Source organism: Quercus robur, chromosome 6, assembly GCF_932294415.1.
Source record: "Quercus robur chromosome 6, dhQueRobu3.1, whole genome shotgun sequence".
Lineage (NCBI taxonomy): Eukaryota > Viridiplantae > Streptophyta > Magnoliopsida > Fagales > Fagaceae > Quercus > Quercus robur.
In genome coordinates, this window is record NC_065539.1 from 13,701,848 (window position 1) to 13,724,756 (window position 22,909).

Below are 22,909 nucleotides of genomic sequence, written 5' to 3' on the forward strand. Positions count from 1 at the left end.
AACTCCGCACGTCCATGTCCATGGGAACCTCGCACCACACCATTATTTAACACCATTAGCAATATTTCTTTGTTGGGCTTTTTTCTTCTTTTTTCTCCTCTAGGATCTTTATGTGTGAGTCGTTTAGGCTTTCTCTGTCCACGCTGGGTAGGGACCATGCAGGGCTGGCTCAACAATTTTGGGGGCTTTAGGCGAAAATTTTAAGCGGGCTTTTTTATATTTAAATATTAATCAAATAATATATATATTGAATTTTTTTTCTTTAATGAGAAAATATTTATAGATAAATAAAACAAAATTTGTAATTAAAAATGATAATTTAACTAAAAATAAAATTTAAAGTATAGAACAATAGAACCTGATTATTGAATTTTGTTTAAAGCCGTAACCACTTTAAAGTCTAAATCTGTACAAATAAAAATTAATTTAATATATGGTTCAATAAATTAGTATCACTATAATACAAATGAGTTGATATAATACACATCAAATTATTAAGTGAGAAACTGTGTAAAAAAAAAAAAAAAGAGGGTGAGAAACCGTGTTGTATAACTATGGGCTGCATTGCACAATTGCGCACTGTGCAACCTTTGCTGCTGTGCGCCTATGCAGCAGTGCAGATCAGCAGATGTCCAGCGTCCAGCCTGTACTCTATCATCCTATGGCTAAGTTTTAAAGTAAAAATCCTGCCCTATCATAGCAGAAAAAGGCCCATCTAAGAGAGGGGGCAGAAAAGGGTCCTATCATAGCAAAAAACGTGTCTCATGATGGGACTCCCATCAAATTGTGCAGTGAAATAAACTAAAAATATATATAACTTAAGTTAAATAAATAGAAGGGTCATCATCTTCATTTTCGGAAAGGCAGAGAGGAGAAGAAGATTACCTCTGGTAGCTCTGAATTGTAGGTAATCAACAAAAAATTTTTTTAAGCCAGACTGACTGACTGAGTTTATGAAAAAAAGATCAGGAATCAAGATGAAGATGAAGAAAAGAAAGGTAAGAAGATAGATAGATAGATAGATAGGCAGAGAGATAGAGAGATGAGAGTTTTTTTTTTTTTTTTTTGAAATTTATAATCCCTATTTTACCATATTTCAAGACAATTACGTTGTATTATTAATGAATTTGTCTAGTATTAATTTTGATTTTAGTATATTTCAAGAATGAGTTAATAAATTTGTCTCCTAAAATTTAAATTTGTTAGTTAAAATTTGACTATTTTTGTTTTTTTGTTTTTTAATCTTTTGCATTTTAGGAAACAATGCGACCTTTTTAATGCATTTTATTGACCAATAAAAGTGGGTAAAATTTTTTTAATTAAAATATATAGATAAATAGATTATATATATAATTTCTTTTACAAGTGGGGGCCTTCTTTTATTTGGGGACCTTAGGCAATTGCATCAATTGCATCACCTATTGAGTCGGCCTTGGGACCATAAACACCTCACCACCTTCGCCGTACACCACCATGGACTCTGATATCACTTATTGGGGAAATAAACACTTTGGGAAGCTTTCTTAAATAATTAATATAACATATAGAGACACATTTTAACCCAAAAGACCTAAGCCTGATAGGTATGTGTTTAATTATGTTATATGAGCTGTTTATTATTCTCATCTTTATTTAATGTGGGACTTCACTCACACGTGTAACTCAACAGTTATCACGGTTTTGCAAGTTCGATAAATTGATTCAGAGGTTTTTTTTTTTTTGGTCCTTACAGGCTCAGCCATTGTTGAAGCTTCAACCTCAGACCTTGAGATCACACCAACATTTCTTCTAATTCTTCTTCTTAATCTCGCTCGCCCCTTCTCTCTCTACATTTTTGCCAACTGCTGTTTCTGCATTTTCTCTGTTTTACGTTTTTTTTGTTTGTTTGTTTGTTGTTTCTGCATTTTCCTCTCGTCCTGCGTTTTTTCCTTTGGACTCTAGAGTCCTCTGGTCTACTTTGAAGATGATTGACAACTTACTTTCAGTTACACACTAATACATGCTGTCAACTACTTTTTTTTAAATTTTATTGGGTTTAATCAATTTTTTAATGGTTTATACGCCCACTCTTCTGGATTTTGTTTATTTTTTATTTTTTAAATTTAACTAAATGCATGCCGTCAAGTGTCATTCACTCCTTTCAAAATTTTATTGGGCTTTGTTCTTTATTTAATCAATTTTTTGATGCTTTGTACGGTCACTCTTCTAGCTTTTATTTATATTTTATGTTTAAAATTTTCATAAATGGTTGAATATTCAAATCGGCTTTAGCATAAAATAATTTGCTGGGTAACCAAATGGGCTTGAGCATGACTTAGGATAATTTAGACATAAGCTCTCATAAAAAGATTAAAAGAGTAAAATATTGAGCTTTAACAAAAAATGATTTAGGTTTACTTAAGATTTAATATTTCTTGATTACCAAAAAAAAAAAAGATTTAATATTTCTTATTTGCCTTATGAAAGTTATGATATAAAAAAGACATTTGAAAAATAGATCTTTATATTTATTTGGACTATTTTAGTTTATTTTTCTATTTTTATTAATTTAATATATTTATTTATATTTTAAATAATTATTAAATTAATTATGACATCATTACGGTTCGACTTTGGTCTAATCTCAAAAATCTTGAATCCTTCCCTTTTACGGTTTATTGAACGGTCTAGATCTCAAAATTATGCTCGCCACATGAGTGAATTGTGACACAAATTGTGGCACCAAAATTATCCTTATTCAAGGGCTTAATATAGAGCTGGCCCAACCATGCGTGAAAATACAGCAACTTTTCAGTGATGTACTACACTGGCCCCAAACGGGCTTGGACTCACTGGACCATCCAATGGTAGGTCCAGCCCAGAAAATAAAATGGTTTACAACTGCTGGGTGTTTTGTTAATAACACAGCAACCTAAGTCAGTAATGCAGCAGCAACAGTGTACAGTAGCTGTGTGTCATAACAGTCAATGCATAAGTATGGCTAGAGTTAGCAGTTCCTAAGGTAACAAGGTTACAACTTTTATGTTGAGAATTCCTAAGGTTACAACTTAAAACCAAATAGTATTGAAAAGAGAATAAAATTCTACAAGGACTTGTTGTAAAATCCTTTGGTTTACACCTTCCAATAAGGACATGCCACATCATCATATTACTAAAACATAAAAACATTTGATTATAAAAAATAACATCTCAATAAAAAAATATTTAAGTTTTAAATAAAAAGCTGATGTGATATTACTAGATGTAGTAGAATGTATTGAGTTTTGAATTTGAAGTGGCTAGAGGAAATCCTTACTGACTTTTAAGATGTGTCTAAAGTCGTAGCATTTTCAAAAGTGTTTTGTAACTTTTGTTAGTTTTAACCAAAGTCATCTATAGCCAAGGTTTATTTTACTGATAGCTAATTGGTTGAAGATGTTATGAATGTATAGATATTTTTCTATTTTAATAAAGTCTGCTATTTTTATCTCAATTAATATTTTTGGATTAATTGTGCTTTTAATCTTCCTAATTATTGTTACACACACTGAGTTATACATTACCGTATACACTCTAGCTGAAGATTATGTTTTCAAAACACGATTTCAGTTATAATTGTAAAATGGTGAAACTATGTTTTGACATTTTTGCAATTATAACTAGAAATCAATAACACAATTTCAGCTATGTGTTTCGTACACATAGGGTGTAACTATTACTACTCTTTTTAATCTTGCTCTCCCTAAACTAAAATCCTGACTCTGTCACTAATGACATTAATTAATGGGACCCATCATTCATGTGAGAGGAAGGAGTACGCATTTATGGTACTCCGAGAGTACACAATAATTTTCCAAACTTAAATTTTACACCTTATCTTTACCAAGTTTGGACTCTATTGAAAAATATCAAAATGTGCATGTAATAATTATAATTTATAGTAGCTTGGCAGCCTGTATCGCTTGTAATGTGCACATGCCTTAATTCAATTCAGCACTTGACTGATTAATTGTTTGCGAGTTGTCAAGACTCAAGACAGTTAGAAGTTTGTTGGCAATTGGTTAATAATTAGTTAGGGCAGTTAGGTAACAAACCAAGCGATCCATTGAATATTTGAATGTACTCGAGTAAGCCTTCATTATAAAAGGCTACCAGCTTGTAATTGAGGAATTAGGCAATAAGATTAATCTTAACTCTCTCTCCTTAACCCCTAAATTCTCTCACTTCCTCTCTTTGACCATCTGGAGGCCGGTTCCCTCTAAGTAAACACAAGCATTTCCATTAGACTACATACTCGAAATCAGTTCTTAACATTTCATACGGATCAATAAATGAAAATTTTTTCCAGCATAAATTAAATCTACGAGTATTTCAATTCTTTATATTGATGATTAGCAAATAAGATCTAGTAGAAGCCAACTAATGGTTGAATAATGAAGCAATATCTAGTGTTTTGGATGTATGCAGCATTACACTCACAACATGCATTTGAATCTTCACATGTAAAATTCATATATTGTGATTTGTGAGTGTGATATTGTGTACATCTTAAACTTTAACTACTTTATCATGTTGAATTGCAGCTTTCACTCTCTAATATAAAAACTTGATAGTATAAGAGCATTTCCAATAGATGCTCTATATCCATTTTTTGGAATAAAAACACCACTGTTCACACTTCATTCACACTCCAACAGATTCTCTATCTCCATTTTTTAGATTGGCTTTGCTACCGTGCTTCTCTACAAATAGAGAACACTATAGCTTTTACTATTCATTTTTCAAATGTTTTTTTTATTATAATAATCAGGTATTAAAATAAAAAAATGTTGGAAGATGTGTAGTTGTTAAAAAAAGAATAAATAATGAATAAAGAACGAATGAAAAAATAATATTTAAATGAGATGGAAAAAATAATTGAGAATTTGTTAGAAAATGTATTTGAAAAAATAGGTAAGTAAAAGGTAAATATCACTATCCATTATTCAAACAGTACAAAAATTTGACTAACTTGCTGGAGATGCTATAATAGACCAAATACAAAGAATTGCAAAGGAAGAGAGACGCAAAATCCTGACAGCTTTTTTGGCTTATGAGACATCTCTGTTCGGTGTTTCTTTGTTTTGTTTTATTTTAATATTTAGATTATATTGATTGGATAAGGCTATAATCAGTTATTGCGGCTATGATTGTGTGTATTAGCCTTTAATCTTTATTTGAAAAACTTTGATGTGACACAATGATAATAGAATGTGTAAAAACCACACCTTATCCTTATAGAATTAATCTCATTTTGAAATAGAAAGTATTATGAAGTACCACACAAATATAATGTTAAAAAAAATTCCTAAAGAAAGCAATCCAATATTTTGCTACTCCTCTTTCAAGTTCACGTACCCCTTGTCCACCTCTGTCTCACCCAATTACCCCTCCCTCACCCTCATCACCACCAATAACTAAAAAATCAATCAAACAAACGAAGGCATTAGAGGGGCGCAACCCAAATTATATATAACCTCTAAGCCTCTAAGGTACCTCAAAATCAAACTTCAAAAAAAAAGAGGGGGCCAAGACTTCTGGCAATCATAACCATAGGCGTAGCACTAGTATAGAAAGACTTTTTTAATTTCCTGGAGAAAAAAATGGGTGGGAGGGGGGGGGGGTGTTATGAGGGGGTGATTAAATGTGACTTCTTTATTTGGGTGCGACCATAGTAATATCTATTCCTACTTGCTAAGTTTAATAAATCATAGTTAGTTGGTGTTTTACTAATAATCCATAAGTACTTCTCATTGCAGAAGTTAAACCCAGAACTTAGTATCCATTAAACCACTTAAAAGTAAGTCAAGTGACCATTAAGTAAACCTCCACGATACCATCCTTGAGTGGTAGCACTAGAAGGAATTTCTAATATTGCTGCAAAAAGTACTAGTTTTTCCAAGTCACCATAACATCGTTGACTTTTCTGAATTTGTGGAATTGCTACCAATCCAATTCGAACATTTTGCTATTTTAAAAAACCAAGCACTTAAAAACATTGTTAGATGAAAAAGAAAAAGAAAAAAAAATTATAAATTTATTCAATGAAGGAAAAAAAAAATACAATAAGGTAAAGGAAGTGGAGAAAAAAAAATTCTTCTACTTTATATATATATATATATATATATTCTATTAGAAGCTATAAATATAGGACTTTGCATGTAATCCTTATACAATTTCATCTCAACAAATAAAAGCCAATTTTTTTGTTAAAAAGATTTGGCAATCATTCAATTTCATTTTCCCATCATTTATCAATTGCCTCTCTCTCTCTCTCTCTCTCTCTCTCTCGCGTGCAAAGTGCAATTGTGAGATAGTCATGAAATGCCATTTCCACATTCGACACCATCCACACCCGTAAAAGCATCAAAGTTTCACACTTTAATCATGACAAGCACAAGCACAACCACCAACACCGTCACTTCTGTTGGGGTGTGTCATTTCCACCCATCACGGCTACAATCCTCAATCATTAATTTGCTTCCACACCCAAATAAAGAGAAAGAAAAAAATAAACTAAATAAACTTTAAAGATAATAACAACCTCGTTCTCTCAAGGATAAAAAAAAAGGTTCTTGATAATGGAGCCCCATACACAGTAGAATAATATAATTCAAACTAAAGGCCAAGACAAAAAGACGACTGAAAAATCTAAAAAAAGACTAAAGAATAATACAATACAAGGCATGCGAGCAAATATTGTTGATGAGTACTCTCTGACTATCAGGACCCAGGAGGATAAGTTGCATGAGAAAGCTCCTTTAGCCATTCATACGTTCGATGGCGTGACATTGCTTGCTTTCCCTGCTGCTTTTCTTCTTGCTTCTTTTTCATCTTCAACTCCAACAGTTTCTCAGCTTTCTTAGCATGCGTTGTTGTAGCACTTTCACTATTGCCCTTAATGATGACAACATTTGAAGAAACTGTTTCATCTGTACACTTACAGCCACTCAACAATCCTCCTAGTCTTCTCTCCAAGAATCCTTGCCTTATTTGTTTATCCTCCATGTTCAAACCAGAGTTGCTTTTGCGACTACTACTATTATTAATCTTAGCACTAGTACTACTGCTACTGCTACTAAGACTGCTATTGCGACTGACTGAATTTTTGTTAACACTAATGTTTCTACGAACCTTAAGGTCTTGCAATCCAATCTCAGGTGTTGGTACCAAACCCAGTCGGAAAAAGTCCCTTGCTGATGAGTTGCGGCTTCGGCTACTCACAGTTCCTTGTCGAGTTGTTGAAATTCTGATCTGGGGTTTGGGACTTGGGCATGTAAGAAAGTTGTTTTGGACTCTAATTGGCTTGGAATTTCGTCTGAATGTATTGTTGGAGCTAGTGCTGCTTGTTGAGTTGTGACTTCTAGTACTGCTGCTTCTGCTACTATTGTTGCTAGTGAACCCACCTGTTGAATTATGGTCCATGGACTCAGACCTTGATGTGCACCGGCTAATGTTCTGGCTTTCTTGCTTGACACCGCCCGAGCCACTCTGTGAGCTAACTGAGAGACGTAGTGGGAGGATTTGACCTTGAAAGAAAACCTCATCAGCAGAACACATTTCTGATTCTCTCAAAAGAGAGCCACCCCTTGAGGGAAAATCGAATTCTTCTTGTGTTTGATGATCAATTGCCAAAGCATCTTCTTTTCTTGATTGCTCTTCTTCTTTCTCCTCTGTCAAATTACTAATGACTGGTAGATCACAGAATGATAAATCTTCATCTAATTCTTCTTCAACTGCTTGCTCCGATGAGTTTGAATGTTCCCATCTTTCTTTGGCACAGTTAATTGCCATTTTCAGTGGTGGAAGATAATGTTGTTTTTTCTTTTTCTTTTTTAAACAACTGTTTGAGTCTCCTGTGAAGATTGAAGGAAGAAAGAGAGAGATTTATAGATGAGGATATTTGAATAGGAAGAGAGATAGAGGGGGGACATGTGGAGTAGGAATACTATAAAATAATAAAAGTAAAAGAAGTGCTGGAAAGCAATAAAGAAAGAGAAGAAATGAAAAAGTTAGTGCAGGCGAACCAAATAGTGTTCCTTCCTTGTTTGGAAGTGAAACAAATAAAGATAAAATTAGCAAATAGCTTCTGTGCAGGCCATTAGCAGAGCGAGTAGGTCTCCACTCTCACTTTCAAAGTCATTGTCTTGGTGTTAAATCAGCGGGTCTCTGCATCCTCGCGTGGTGATAATTATGAGTTTTTTATTTATTTATTTTTTGGGTAAAGATGATATTTGAAATTTTGATATTAGTTTATGGTAGAAATTTGAATGGTCCTAAAAGCAGCTAATGACATAATGTAACAGTCATGGCCAGCTTTTTTCCTATGCCTGTTTAGTGGTAACAAAAAGCATATAGGGTAAGGGAGGGGAAAGAAAAATACAGGCTTCTTTGGAATATATATTTTTTTCTTTCAACAATTAAAGAAACTAAATTTGATTGGTAAATTCCCTTAAAGTAATAATATTTAGGGGAATAAATAATATATTTGGCCAAGAATCTTTAGTTCAACCAACCACTCTTAACATTTTCAAAATGACCGGGTTTAGATCTAATACATTCAGTACATTGGATCTAGTCAGATAGTGACACGTGTCTAAAAGTGGACACATGTCATCATCTTAACGGGTCCAATACTACTGGATACTAGACCTAAGCCTGACCCTTTTCAAAAAAACTAATAACTCTTAACATTTTCAATTTAAACATTCATAGATTAAATCTCTCTCTTTTATATATATATATATATATATATATATATCCAGATCTGTGCTGTTGTGTAGCCCAGCAAGACCTGATTTCCTACTCTGTTAGTGTTTGGTCAGCCTGTGTCAACCGTGCGAGAGGCGTTTAGGGTGGTCCCCACTGTGAGAGAAAGGATTAGGGCAGTAAGAGGTTACAGTTAGCACATGAGAAGGCGTAGTCCCGTTTGTACACCTTGTTTCAGATCCAAAGGTTAGATCCAGAAATTTGGAGATAAAGTTTACTAGGTTGTAATTGTTTGTCTTAGACTTTTATCCAGAATGATGAATAGGATGTTTAGAAGGAGTGATTCATCCACCAGCATTAGATCTTGCAGTACATCCCTCCCTGAGATCCCTCAAGAAGATGGAACCCTCAATTCAGAGTCACACCAGTTGTCAGATCTAGATCTAAAGTTAGGAGATTGGAACATACCAAAAGTACCCACAAACCAAGTCTATAAGTCATCATCATGGTCCTTGAAAAAGACTTTCAAAACAGACTACCATGTTAAGACTATAGAGCAAGTTTATAGCATTAACAAGGAGTATGAAACATGCTACTTGTTATCCTCTACAGCAGTGAAAGCTCACAGGAAAGAAGATCATAAATTCCTCCATATTGGTTTAGTCCAGGTTGGAGTAAAACCATTGATCAGAGAAGGGTTGAACAACTCAATCCTTATGGCCCTTAGAGACACCCGTCATATTAGATTCAATGACAGCCTCTTAGGTACCATGGAATCCAGTTTAAGCGGTGGACCAGTTCATTTCAACTGTTTCCTCAATTTCACTGTAGCACTTGATGATCCTCACATCATGAAGGTCCTCAACCTTAACATCAAGACCCATGGAACTCTCTTGCTACATGGAACCCGTCAGTTAGCCCTTATATACAGAGTGTATTATAAGTGCATCGGAACAAACATGTCTATCCAAGCCATAGACAAGAGAAAGGTTGGTGAAACCACCCTTATCCAAACCATAGACGTTAGATCCAAAGTTCAAGTACCCAGAACCTTGAAATGGTTTGAAGTCACATTCCCAGCAAACTAGATTCTAGATAATGAGAATCATCATCTACAGATCCAAAATCCAGATAGGAACCCAAATCTAGATTTTGTCCAACAGCTAGCCAATGGAACGGTTAGACTTAGCTTTGACCAATCTAGGTTTAGGACACCATTAGATTATGATGAGCCAAGGTCTAGATCCTCAGTAGATCTATGCCAACCCTTTAAGCAGCCAACTATCCTCCTTAGAGAAAGGCTTGTATCCCAGTGTAGCTCATCTAGAAACCTAGCTCGCTTTCCCAAATCAAGGAGAGACCAAGGACTAGAATTCCAAGGTGTAAGAACCCAATCCTAGGTTAGTACCCCTTGTTACACAGCCAAGCAAGACTCAGTTGCTGATCAAGAAGAAGACAGCACTAGTCAAGACAATCAAAAGCCTCATTCGCCATCAGGAACAGATATGAGAGATATATATAGAATCTAATAAATCTTGAAGTTTTAATTTCAAAATTGTTGTCCCTTATTGTTTAGCTTATAGTTACAAAATATTTGCAATTCATAAGTTTGAGTCTTTATTAATTAAAAGTAACAAAAAGCACGTATAGTTTTCATTTAAGATCTATTTGTACACTGGAATTGTCATGTGAATGGCAGGGAATTGTTGCTGCGGATGCCTTAGGCTAAGGTGTCTTACTGCTATAGGGAGGCCAATTGCTGCATCGATGCTTTAGCTAGGATTGGAGCTAACTCACCCTCTGATTGTAATCATTTTGTAACCCCCCCCCCCCCCCTCTATTAGCCCCCTTTTGTTTTTTGACTCTGTGGGGTTAAATTGTAACAGGGCATGCCCTCGTGACCCTGGTGTTTTTGCTTTGTAGTTTTTAATATAATCCTCCCTTTCACCAAAAAAAAAAAAAAAAATTGTCATGTGAATGGCAAGAAGATTGGTGAGGGTGGGGGGTGGTGGAGGGCAAGGAAGAACATGATGAGCAGGTAATTTAGGGAACTTCTTAGATCCCAAGATACCATATCAACATAAATTTGTGGTGAGTTAGAAATATCTCAACCTGCTATTCAACCCAACATGCTTATTTAGTTGCCCAACCCAACCCACCTCACTAAATAGATTTGCACATAGCAGTGAGGGCCGAGTAAGTTGGCAGGTTAAGTAGTTTTTGCACAACCCTAGTTAGTATTATATACCCATGTGATGCATGGCTTACTCAAAAATCATGTTAAAACTAAAACAATTCAATGACAAGCAAAAATATGAATTTTAAAAATTAGAGTGAATAATATATATTAATGATTTTAAGGTACTTATCTGCATAGTGAAAATGCGTAGTAGAACTTGTAGTATTATTACTGTACCACATATTACAAGCACAACATATATGACCCAGTTTTACTATTGAAACAAAAAATTATAATAGTTTATTAAAATAAAATAATTAATATTCTTTTAAATTTATTGAAATTCTTGGTAGTAGAATTTTAATTGGACTAATATTTTTTTAGCTTTTTGAAATATTGACAATAGAGTTTCACTTGGATCAAAAAATATTTATTTTAATATATTTATGGTGCATGCACAAAATGACATAAGAAGTAAAAAAAATGAAAAAAATGTTACTAAAAAAAATAGTGGGCATCTAACGCAACCACATCATATAGGACAAAAATTTTATTATATAATACATGATATTATGTGAGTTGGACATGAAATTATGTGATATTAATTTCATTTTAAATGCTTTAGTGACAATAACTAAATGACTAGTTAGTATATAATTCATATAATTTAATATAATGTATTAGAAGTCTTATAATATTATGTGGATTTCTGTTACTTGTATTTTATAGTAACTTATTGAGGGTGTGAAATGAAAATTATTTAGAAATTTTAGGGTTTTAATTAAAAATTTTACAATTTAGAATTTAATTTGAAATAATCTAACTTATAGGGGAATTATTTAATTTACTAAAAGTGTTAGTAAAAGGTTAGTCACTGTGGGGGTGACAAACCAGGGAGCCCATACCAATGTATGTGTTGGGCTAAGGGCCCAGTCCAAAGAAAAACTCCTCCTCGGCCAGGCAAGGCCGAGGACAAAGGGGATGGTCTATCATTAAGAGTGACACTTCAGACCATTCCATGGAAGATGATAAGTATTAAGAAAGAAAAGGACAAAGAAAGGTTTGGAAATATCTAAGAGAAATTTGCTACTATTGCATTAAGTGCTTTGCAACTAAACTGAACCCTGCTTTTCAGCTTTTACAACCACTTCCAACGACTTTGGGGAGGGGTTGATGGGACAAGTATCATCACTATTATCCTAAATCTACACGTGGACGGTGGAAATGGGTAGAAGATAGTATAAAATAGGGGGGAAGGATTGGAAAAAGTGGGGACGAACAATATATATGAAGAATGAGTCTCCTCGTATAAAATCCGAGGACGTCTCTTCCTGGTAAATCTATATCATCTTTCTTTCTTTATCATCCAGACCTGTTGGTCGATCGTCTGATTCGTTAAGGTCTAAGTTTCCAACCCATTCTCTACAAATTCATTGTATTGGGCTCATTAGACCAAGACTTCATACAATTTGGGTTTGGGCTCCAAAATTGTGACCCTATAGTCACCATGGTGTAAATTGATATAAATAGAGTATGATCACTTGACAAAACCACCACAACTTTCAGGATTTAAATTTTATTATATATTTCTACTATTATGCTTGTGTAATGCATGACCTATAAATTATGAAAAATCATTTCAATATAATTAGAATTGAATAAAAATAGGCTGTGATAATAAAAAAATACTTTTAAATTACAAGATGAATGTTCACAATGTAAAGTCCAAGTTTTTTTTTTTTTTTTGATAAAAAAATCAAAGATTATAAAATAATTTAAAATAAATAATGATCCTTTTTAAATTTTTTGAAATTTAATAATTGAGCTTTATATTGTAGTATTTTATTTTATTTATTAAATATTTGGGATATTTGGGAAGAGATTTCACTTAAAGTAAAATATATTACTAACTCTAATGTACTTGTAAGTCACATGAAAAAGCTCATCGACTTTTGTTTATATTTTTCCTGGACCTATATATATATGGCCACTGCGTTGGCATGGTCTTTTTTCCCTAACTCTTAGTAATAGAATTTTAATTAGAGATTTCTCAAAAAAAAAAAAAAAAGAATTTTAATTAGAGTATTAATTTTATTAAAAAAAAATTGAAATTTACATAAAGTTCTTTCTCAAAAAATAAAAAGTTTTACATAAAGTAACCAGGTTAGTATTTTAATGTAATTATAGTGCGTTACACTACATAATGAAAAAAGAAAAAAAAGAAAAAGAAAAACTAAATTTCAAAAAGGGCATACACTTGGCACAATCACCGTGTATAAGACACAATGTGTGTATATATATAAACTAGTCGTTAACCCGTGTTATGCATGGGAATATACCTATTTATGAGGTAGACTAAAATAATTTTATAAAAAATTTAAGAAACTACACCATTGCATGATTTGCTCTTGTATGACTTCAATCTGTGTTACAATTTGATGAAAAATCCATTGCTTGAACGTGCATTAGTTTACAAAAAATTTGTCAGACAGTTTCAGATACTGTAAAAAAAAAAAAAAAAAAAAAAAAAAAAAACTCAAAAATTCAGATATTAAAACTTCTGAAAGATCAAAAAATATCAAAGAATCAGATAATTCACTACTTAGAAATTATTGAAACAAAACAAAATATATATGACTAAACAATTGAGAAATATAAGTGTTAAGATATATGTGATTCACTTGTTAGGAACATATGTCATTATTTTATGTAATTGACTAATCTTTTGACAAAACACACTTTACTTGTAATTGGGTAGATGTAGGTGTTTTTAATACTTCAAGAAACAAGGTTTTAAGATCAACTATTGAAGTCATTCAAGTCTGTCCAAAAGATAAGCTAAATAGTGCAAATTCATTAAAACTCGACAGTTGCATCTATCGAGCCTAAGAAAGCTGTTTCAGATTGTGTGCTCGACACCTTCTTGACAGCTGCTTGACACCTCCTATCTGTCGAGGTTTAAGAAAAACAGAAATTCTGTTCTATTTTCTTGGAATTTGTGAATATGTCTTTGGATCTTCTTTTCTCCTAACCCTAAACATATAAAATGATTATTTTAAGGGCCGTCAAAGAGGACACAAGTTACACAAGTTTTGAGAATAGTTTTTTCAAGCAGATTGTGACCGGAGACAAAGTTTTGCTCTAGTTCATATCTTCTGAAGAAGTTGTTGTATTTGTGCACCGTAGGGTTTTGTGACTAAGCATCTTCTTGATATTCATCGTGTGGATGAACTGAAGAACTTTGTAGCCAACAACTTTCTCTAGTTGGCGATTGAAGTCGCGTATTGGGATTCGCACAATAGTTAGTCATGTACTTGGGAGCTGTGCATCGAAAGGAGAAATTGTCACTACAGAATAAGTCCAATTGGGTATTAGGGTAATGGTTCAACTGTAAGTTGGTATAAGGTACTGAGATTCCTTTACTTGTAACCGCTTGTTGTGATAATAGTGGAATTTCGGAAGTGGTGACCTGAAAATCACCCGGTGGGGTTTTTGCCGTATAAGTTTTCCCCATTCGTAAACAAATCACCGTGTCAAATTTATTTTCCACTGCATACTTAGTTCATTGGTGATTTGTTTGTACTACCACGCGTTTGCATGTTAATTAACTTAATTAATTCATTTGGCTAAATTAATTGGTTAATTTATCCAATGGGTTAATTCGTTTTTGGCCTATCAATAAGAGAAAGATGGGTTACATTTGAAAAAATAATTTCAATTATTGCAAACTTTTTTATTTTGTAAAAAATGGTTAAAGAGAGTTTGGTGGTTCATATACAAAAATTACTTTTTAAAAAATACATGAAAAACCGTAAAAGAATTTAAAAAAAAAAAAAATAGAGGAGAAGAAAATAACATTAGAAGAGCGCATACCTCTACTTGGCTTAAAAAAAAAATATTGGGGTTTGTTTTGCTTTTATAGTGTTCATAATTAACCTTGCAAATTTGGAGATAAATTATCAATGTTTGAGTTTGAGTTTAAGTTTAAGTTGGACTTGTTAGAGAGATAAAATTTCACTCCTTATTAAGTTTGGATTAAACAAAAATAATTTTGTTTTAAAAAATGATAATGATGAGTTTGAGTTTAAGTTGGACTTGTTAGAGAGATAGAGTTTCACTCCTTATTAAGTTTTAACTAAACAAAAATAATTTTATTTAAATAAAATGATAATTTTATTTAAATACAATAACTATTATCTATATATATATATATAGATGATAGTTATTATATAATAATAATGTCACAACCCTCGGACAGGATATCACAACTATTGTCAATTCTCATAGAAGGATTTTTTTGTGCTTGATATGTTTTAGTTGTGACTTATGTGAACTATTGGTTGTTGATGGTAATTTATTGAGAGTGTGAATTGAAATCATTAAAATTTTATGATTTTAAATTAAACTATTTACAAATCAAGATTTAATTTGAAATCACTCCAAATAATAGTTGAATTATAAAATTTATCAAAATCTTTAATGAAAGGTAGTCACTTGGTGGAAAAAAACTAAAAAAAGTGTAACAGCTTCACACAAAAAGAATATAGACATTTATGTTATGATCCTAGTATCCCACATGGATTAAATGTAAGTCTAATCATGTGTTTATAAGCTCTTAAGCACCCTTCCTATTAGGGTTATGTGTTTTGGTATCGTCAAACCATGCCAAATTATGTGTCTTTTATTGAATTTTGATATGTCTTAAAGTTGTAATTAAAGTCCAAGTTGAAGACGCAAAGTTTACTCAAGAAAAGTTCAAGAAAAACACTTTTTTAGCATGTACCTTGATAGTAGTTTTGATACCTCTCGATACTTCTAGATAGAAGCTCAAAATCTATTGCCTCCTTGATAGTAGTTTCGAAATCTCTTGATTTATCGAGTGTTGCGGAGTAGCAAAAATCAACAACGAGAAAAAACTCATAACTTATTCGTTTGAAGCCTGAATTGAAATTTGTTTGAACCAGTATTTAAAGGACATTATAAGCCATCTATCAAAAGGCTTTTTAGAGAGAGAAACACTCCATTTATGCGGCTACGGTTTTGTAACCTAGTTTTCTCTATTTCACCAAACCAAAAAGTTCCAAAGTAGATCTGAAGATTCTATTGGTGAAGAAGCTGAAGTCATAGCAACTACCACAGACTTGCTACTGTGAGGAAAACCTTCAAGAGGTTCTTGAAGTTGGTTGGAGGTTCCAATTGTGATTGTGGATGGAGCGTCTATATATTGAAGAGTTCAAAAGTTCTGAAATGGTAGAAGGTTTCTACTGTAAGTTTATTTACTGGGTTTGTAGAGTCTAGGGACAAATGTTTTGTATTAGATCTGAAACTTCTATTTATTATAGTGGATTTCTTTTTAGGAATGTTTCTCTCAAGATTTTTTTTATTGTGAAACTAGTTTGTTTCATTGGTTTTCTTGAATCGTCATATCTTGTCTTATTTACTATTCCGCTGTGCATGATATTGATGTTTGTTTGTTTGAACAAGGATTATTCATAATAGATCTAATTAACAACTTGATTTTAAAACTTGTTAATTCTATTAACGGGGGTCTAAATTTTCCAACACTTCCCTTGCAAGTTGATTTTCAAGAGTGGGTTCTACCCATGAGTTCTTAACATTTGGTATAGCTTATTAAGTATGAGCAGTAGTGCCATATGGGTTCTTAGCAATTTGATGCAATTAGAAGTTAAACTCAACTTTTATTTTATATATAAATACAGTGGCGGCACCACATGGTGTTCAGGGGGTTCAAATGAACCCCCTGACTTGTGATTTTTTTTTTTACATATAACATTTTAAAATATTTTTGTTTTGAATACATTAAAATAAAATTTTGAACCCCCTTGAAATAAGCCCAAAGAACAAATCAATTCAATACTAAAATTTATCTTGGCCTTCTTAAAAAAAAAAAACCCAACATCAAACCAATTTGATCTAAAATCTGAGGAAAAAAAATAGCAAGTCCAACAACAAAAATTAGTAATTTGTTGATCTTAAATCTCAAAAAAAGATAATTAAATAAGCTGTAAAGTGTAAATACTAAAAGAAAATTAAGTGTGAGGTAGTAGAAGTGGGGCGTGAGATAGTGGAGAATGAAGACATTTTTTTTTAATGATTGTATTGTTGCGTAGAATTCTTAATAGAGTAATGTAAAAAACACAAAAAAAAAAAAAAAAAAATTCTTCTTAATGAATTACAAAGACCTGTAAGCAATCACAATTGAGTTGAATTGTTAAATAAAAGAATTAAAAAGAGTAAAAACAAAAACTAATAAATAACGAAGTAGAGTATTCTAAGTAATAATAATTAAAATTCACTTAACAACAATAATTAATAACTTTATTATAGTAATAGAGAATAGATAATTTACAAGATTTAATCTTAACAATAATAATTAATATCTTCATTATACTAAGAAAACATATGCCCAATGAACTTATAGTTTATCTCTAATTCTCTTGCTAATACTATGAATAATTTTTTGATAAGGATGTCACATGTACCGAAAGATTTATCTTGTACCGAAAGATTTATCTCCTACCTAAGATTTATTATCTAAAAGAACTCGTGTTGACTTAAAAAAACTTCCTTTGGATGATAGGTTACGAAAGATCTCATCAATATTATCATAATGATCAAGATGAAAAAAAATTATTTACAAAGAGATCTTTGTCATCCTTTTCAACACGAATTTGTATGACCTCTCTAAAAAATAATTTTGGAGCCGTCACTGTATATACATACATACACACACACACACACACACACACACACATATATATATATATAAAGACAAAACTTAGGTACAATATCTTAGGTGCTGTTCCTTAGATTCCCCACTTAAGATTGAGCTATATGGCTACTGTAAGGACTCAATTTGTAACGACCCAAAATAATATTGGGTTCGCACGTAAAAAGGCCCAAACAATATCATTTGTAAAGCGTGGGTTTAAAAGGTTAGGCTTTGGTCACCGGACGGTGGTTAACCACGTTGTTCATACAAAAGTAAGCCATGTTCGCTTCGTGGAGTCTTTCTCCTTGAGGCGGTCTGGGAGGCTCTGGTTCTTGGCCTTTTTTCCCAGCTTCCTCTTTTTGGCGCATCAACCTTCACATTATATAGTCCTTCTCGGTTGATCCTAGCCCTCCACTTGTTGATCAGGCAGGTGCCTACTTAAGTACCCGTCCCATCGGCTGTCTCCCCTTACTTTTTGTTAGTTGCGATAACCGAAACCACCCTGTTCAGGCGTCTTTTCTCATTAATATGGTTAGGATGTTTGCGGGTGCATTTAATGCGGAGAGGACGTATTTACCTTGAACCAGCTCCACACCGTACCCCCACGTGGGTCCCATTCTACTCGCCTCTTCTTCAGGGGACTTTTTGGGGGCAGCCTTCAACGAGATGTTGCTCTTCCTTTTTGAAGTTTTGGAATGCCGAGGACAGGGTCATCCTCGGCTGTGCCCCCAGGCTACTTGGCCTTTCCTTATTCGTCCTCGGCAAATACCCTCCTCGGCACGGGCCCTAGGCCCTAGTAGAGCGTGGGTTGGATCATAAGTTCTCTAGCCCCACAGCTACTTAACTAAAAAATACATTTTAATCCTATGAGGAAAAATTCACATGGTAGAATCTTAAGAAGAGAACTTAAGGAACAACACATAAATACTGTACCTAAGTCTTGCCCTACATATAATGTACATGATATGATCTTTTCATACAGTAGATGGTTTTAATAGTTTAATTTTACAACAAAGATTTTTGTGTTGAATAAAGCATAAGTCGATTAAATGTATTGTCACGGAGGACTTGTGAGTGACAGATTGCGATTCAATGGTCACTCCCTTTCTCTTATATCTTTCGGCAAAAATATTTGGCTTTGATTTAAGCCACATTTTTCACTGGATACACCTAGCACGAAGTGATTGACTCCTAATTTATCTCAACAGTTATAGTTTAATCAGTTTCTTATTACTTTAATCAATCGAAAAGTTCGACAATTAGTCGGCGCAAATGACCCATGATGTTACTTCGTGTGCACGCGTTATCCTTTCAGGCGGAGAAGAGATAAATATCCAATTCCCTAAAAGGTTTCGAAATTGCTTCTGGCTCCAAATTTAGATTGGAAAAAAGTTATGTTATCAATACATTATCCCAGTTTAATTTGTTTATACATGAGATTATTGCATAAGTTAACCTTTCAGGTCCTCAGGCCGAGAAGAGAACCAGATATGGTTATTTTCTACCTTTTGAAGTTGCTTCTGGGCCTGAAATTAGCTTGATTTTTTTTCTTCTTCCAATTTGTCGATATATAATTCCAGTTAAATTAATTTTATAAAAGAAATAGATCTTTTATTAATTCTAAGAGTAATAGAATCAGCTAAAAAACCGTACATTATATATTGAAAAATCATTGATTTAAAAATTCTCTCTTCGTCTCTTTTCATTGAATATTCTTCCTTTGTTTAATTTTGGAAGCTAAGAGCATTGTATGTAAGACCATGTAGTATTTATTTTTCATTACTATTTTTTTTCCCGTTCTGTGAATACCATTGAGTGCTTTGTTTTTTGTCCCTCTTAATGCAAAGACGCAAAATTTCTATTTCTTAAGGAAGTTTTAATTTTAATCTGACAATCTTTTTATTCGCTTATTATTTTGGTAAAACCAAGTCGGAAGAAAAGCATCTAGTCATATTTATTTTTTTAAGATTCATTGAATTCTCCTCTACTTTAAAAAAGGGTAGAAATACCAACAGACAAGACCATTCTCCTCTTTTAATAAAGAACTAATACAATTAAACACACACATAAAAAAAATTTATATATATATATATATTATAAAAGTTGCTACTCTTTATTTATTATAATATTAGTCACTAACTCGTGCTGCACGGGAACCTATCTATTTGTAAGGTAAACTAAAATACTTTTATAAAATTTTAAATTGATTAAGAAAATACACTATTGCATAATTTACTCTTATATGACTTTAATTTGTGTTACAATTTGATAAAGAAGTCATTGTTTGAACGTATAATGACTTACAAAAAATTTGTTAGATAGTTTTAGATACTACAAAAAAATAATTCAAAAATTCAGATATTAAAACTTCTAAAAGACCAAAAAAATATTAAAGAATTAGATGATTCATTGCTTAAAAATTATTGAAAAAAAACAAAGTATATATGACTAAACAATAGAGAAATATAAGAAAAAGATAGGTTACATTCAAAAGAATAATCCATGGCCATAACTATTGAAAGGAATCAAAAGATTCAGAGCCTACAAATTATAGATAATATGTGTGTGTGTGTGTGTGTGTGTGTGTGTGTGTGTGACTACATAAATTTAGATGTTAAAACTTCCAAAATGCCAGAAAAAATATATAATTAAAGAATAAGTTATTGAAACAATTCAAAAAATATATGACTATTAAAAGGAGAAATATAAGAAATAACATAAGAGATATTGGGCTTTGCACTACTTTTATAGTGTTTATGATTAACCTCGCAAATTTGGAAATAAATTATCAACGTTTGAGTTTGAGTTTAAGTTAGACTTGTTAGAAAGAATTTTACTCCTTGTTAAGTTTGGACTAAACAAAAATAATTTTATTTAAAAAAAATGATAATGATAATGATCCATTCCGTGGCATGAAATCCATCATTGGCTAAACAATTATTTGGTTATGCCATTTTTTAAAGGCTTCGGATTTATATATAGATTAGTGGATGAATGAAAAATTAAGATACTAAACACACACACAAAAAAGCCTCATCACGTGTGATGAGGCTAGTAGTAGTTATTATTAATTTTTTTTGTGATAGAAATTTATTCAAGTTATTTTTTTATTAAATTTTGTATAATTTAATTTTTTTAATGACCACTCCCTAATTTTTTTTTCTAGAAACGGCCATTGATTACGATTTGAATATTTTAATTTAAATCATATTATAATATCAAAATATAGAATCCCAATGATGCCATTAAAACAGTATTGGAGGCTTATTAATTGTCCCTAATCCCTCTTAGCTAGAACTTTTAAGGCTAAGTACCATCCTGATGAATCATAGCAAGGCCACACACCTAAAGCACACCATTCTTAGGTTTAGAAAAACATTGTTCAGCAAGGTGATCCTATTCTTCGAGAAGGCAGATGGTTGGTTGGAGATGGTTTTGATATACCCCTTACTCATCCTGATTGGTCGCCAAACTTAAGAGATAGTTCTTTGCTTCCCTCTTTGCAAACCGGCACAGTAGGAGATCTTATTGATCATAATTCTAGAAGTTGGAAAGTGGATTTAATTAGGAGCTTATACCATCACCGTAAAGCGGTCAACATTTTGCAAATGCCCATTTCCAAAATCAATGTTTCTAAGGATAGGCTTATGTGGAAATACTCAAGGGATGGGAATTATAGTACCAAGAGAGCTTATGAGTTGTTAACTGAAGACTCTTTAGAATCACAACAATTCCAGCAGGAAAGGAAGATATGGACTGCAATTTGGAAAGCCCATGTTCCCTTAAGAATTACCAATTTTGCGTGGAAACTTCTCCATGACAGCCTACCTACTATGACCACTCTACACAGTAGAGGCATCAGTAATGATGTCACTTGCCCCTTATGTAATGCTGAAGAAGAGACTTCTACACATCTGTTTCTCTTTTGTAGCTTTTCTAGAGCTTGTTGGTTTGGTTCAGATCTTGGTCTGCATACTTCTGATATCACCAATGTGTCTGTTCAGTCTTGGTTAAAAGACTATATCAGCTCTTACTTAAATAATGAAGATCAAAGCTCGGTCATCCTTCAATCAATGTTTACAGTTTTGTAGTTAATTTGGAATCACAGAAACAAAGTGCTTCACCAAGGCTTGAACCCGAATCCCCTAGAGGTTATTCTAACAGCCAAAACTTTATCTTGCAGGTACAGGAAGGCTTATGCAGGCCCATACCATCCTACCAAAGAGCTTAGAACAACCAAGTCAGGACATCTCACAATTGCAGGGCAATATCAGCTCATCATCAAATTAGCTGAAGCAAGAAGAACAAAGCCACAAAGGAGAGCATATGCTCTTGTAGCTATAGATATGCAAGGAGCGGAAGTGTTTTCAGGAGTTAATTGCAGTCTTGCCAACACAGCAATAGGAGCTCTACTTGAAGCAATGGTGGAAGCTGGTATCATAGCTAAAAAGTATGGATTTCAGCATGTTTTGTTCTTAATTGACAGGGTTAATCTCCATCAAGTTTTCAAATTGAGGAAAAGCACAGATTGGTTGGATAGTAGTAGGATAGCTGATTTGAACTTTCTTTCTCAAAATGGTTTATTTTGTAATACTTTGGTTGTCCCTCATGTAGTAGTTAAGGCTGTGTCGTGTTTTGCTAAACAGGCTGTGAACACACCCTTGTATTACAGGTGGTATAATCCTGCTCTATGTAACATTGTATGAACTCTTCCTTTGTTTGGTATAAAATAAAATAAAAATGATGCCGTTAGTAGCATTATGATTAGAATATATTTTATTTTTTGATAGGTAAGATTAGCGTTGTTGAGTCACAAAAGTCCAAAAATTGCAAAAATTTAATAACCAATGCACCTAATTTTAAAGCCACAGCCAAATTTAATTTTGAGAGAGTTTGAGTTTAAGTTGGACTTGTTAGAAAGATAAAGTTTCATTCTTTGTTAAGTTTGAACTAAACAAAAATAATAATTTTTTATTTTTTATTTTTTAAATATTGTGTTGACGTGAAAAATTGTGAGAGTTTCAGAGACTTCAGTATTTTTAAAATATTGTGTTGACGTGAAAAATTGTAAGAGTTTTAGAGGTTTCAGTTTTTTATTTTTATTTATATATATATATATATATATAGATTATAAGTTTCTTCTTAGTAAGTAACAAACTGTAGAAATTTTATAGTATTACATAAAAGTTAAATGAATTTGAATTATTTTTAGTTAAATAAACAAATGACAATGGAATCATTCACTCTTTCTTCTTCTAATTATAATTATA

General features: G+C 32.6%; 1 protein-coding gene across 1 annotated transcript; it reads right to left on the reverse strand.

The window, feature by feature from the left end:
• Positions 1–6,741: 6,741 nt before the first annotated feature.
• Positions 6,742–7,812, reverse strand: LOC126689874 (uncharacterized). The gene has a single exon (XM_050385039.1). It carries the CDS (start codon positions 7,810–7,812, stop codon positions 6,742–6,744), a length of 1,071 nt encoding a protein of 356 aa, XP_050240996.1.
• Positions 7,813–22,909: the final 15,097 nt, after the last annotated feature.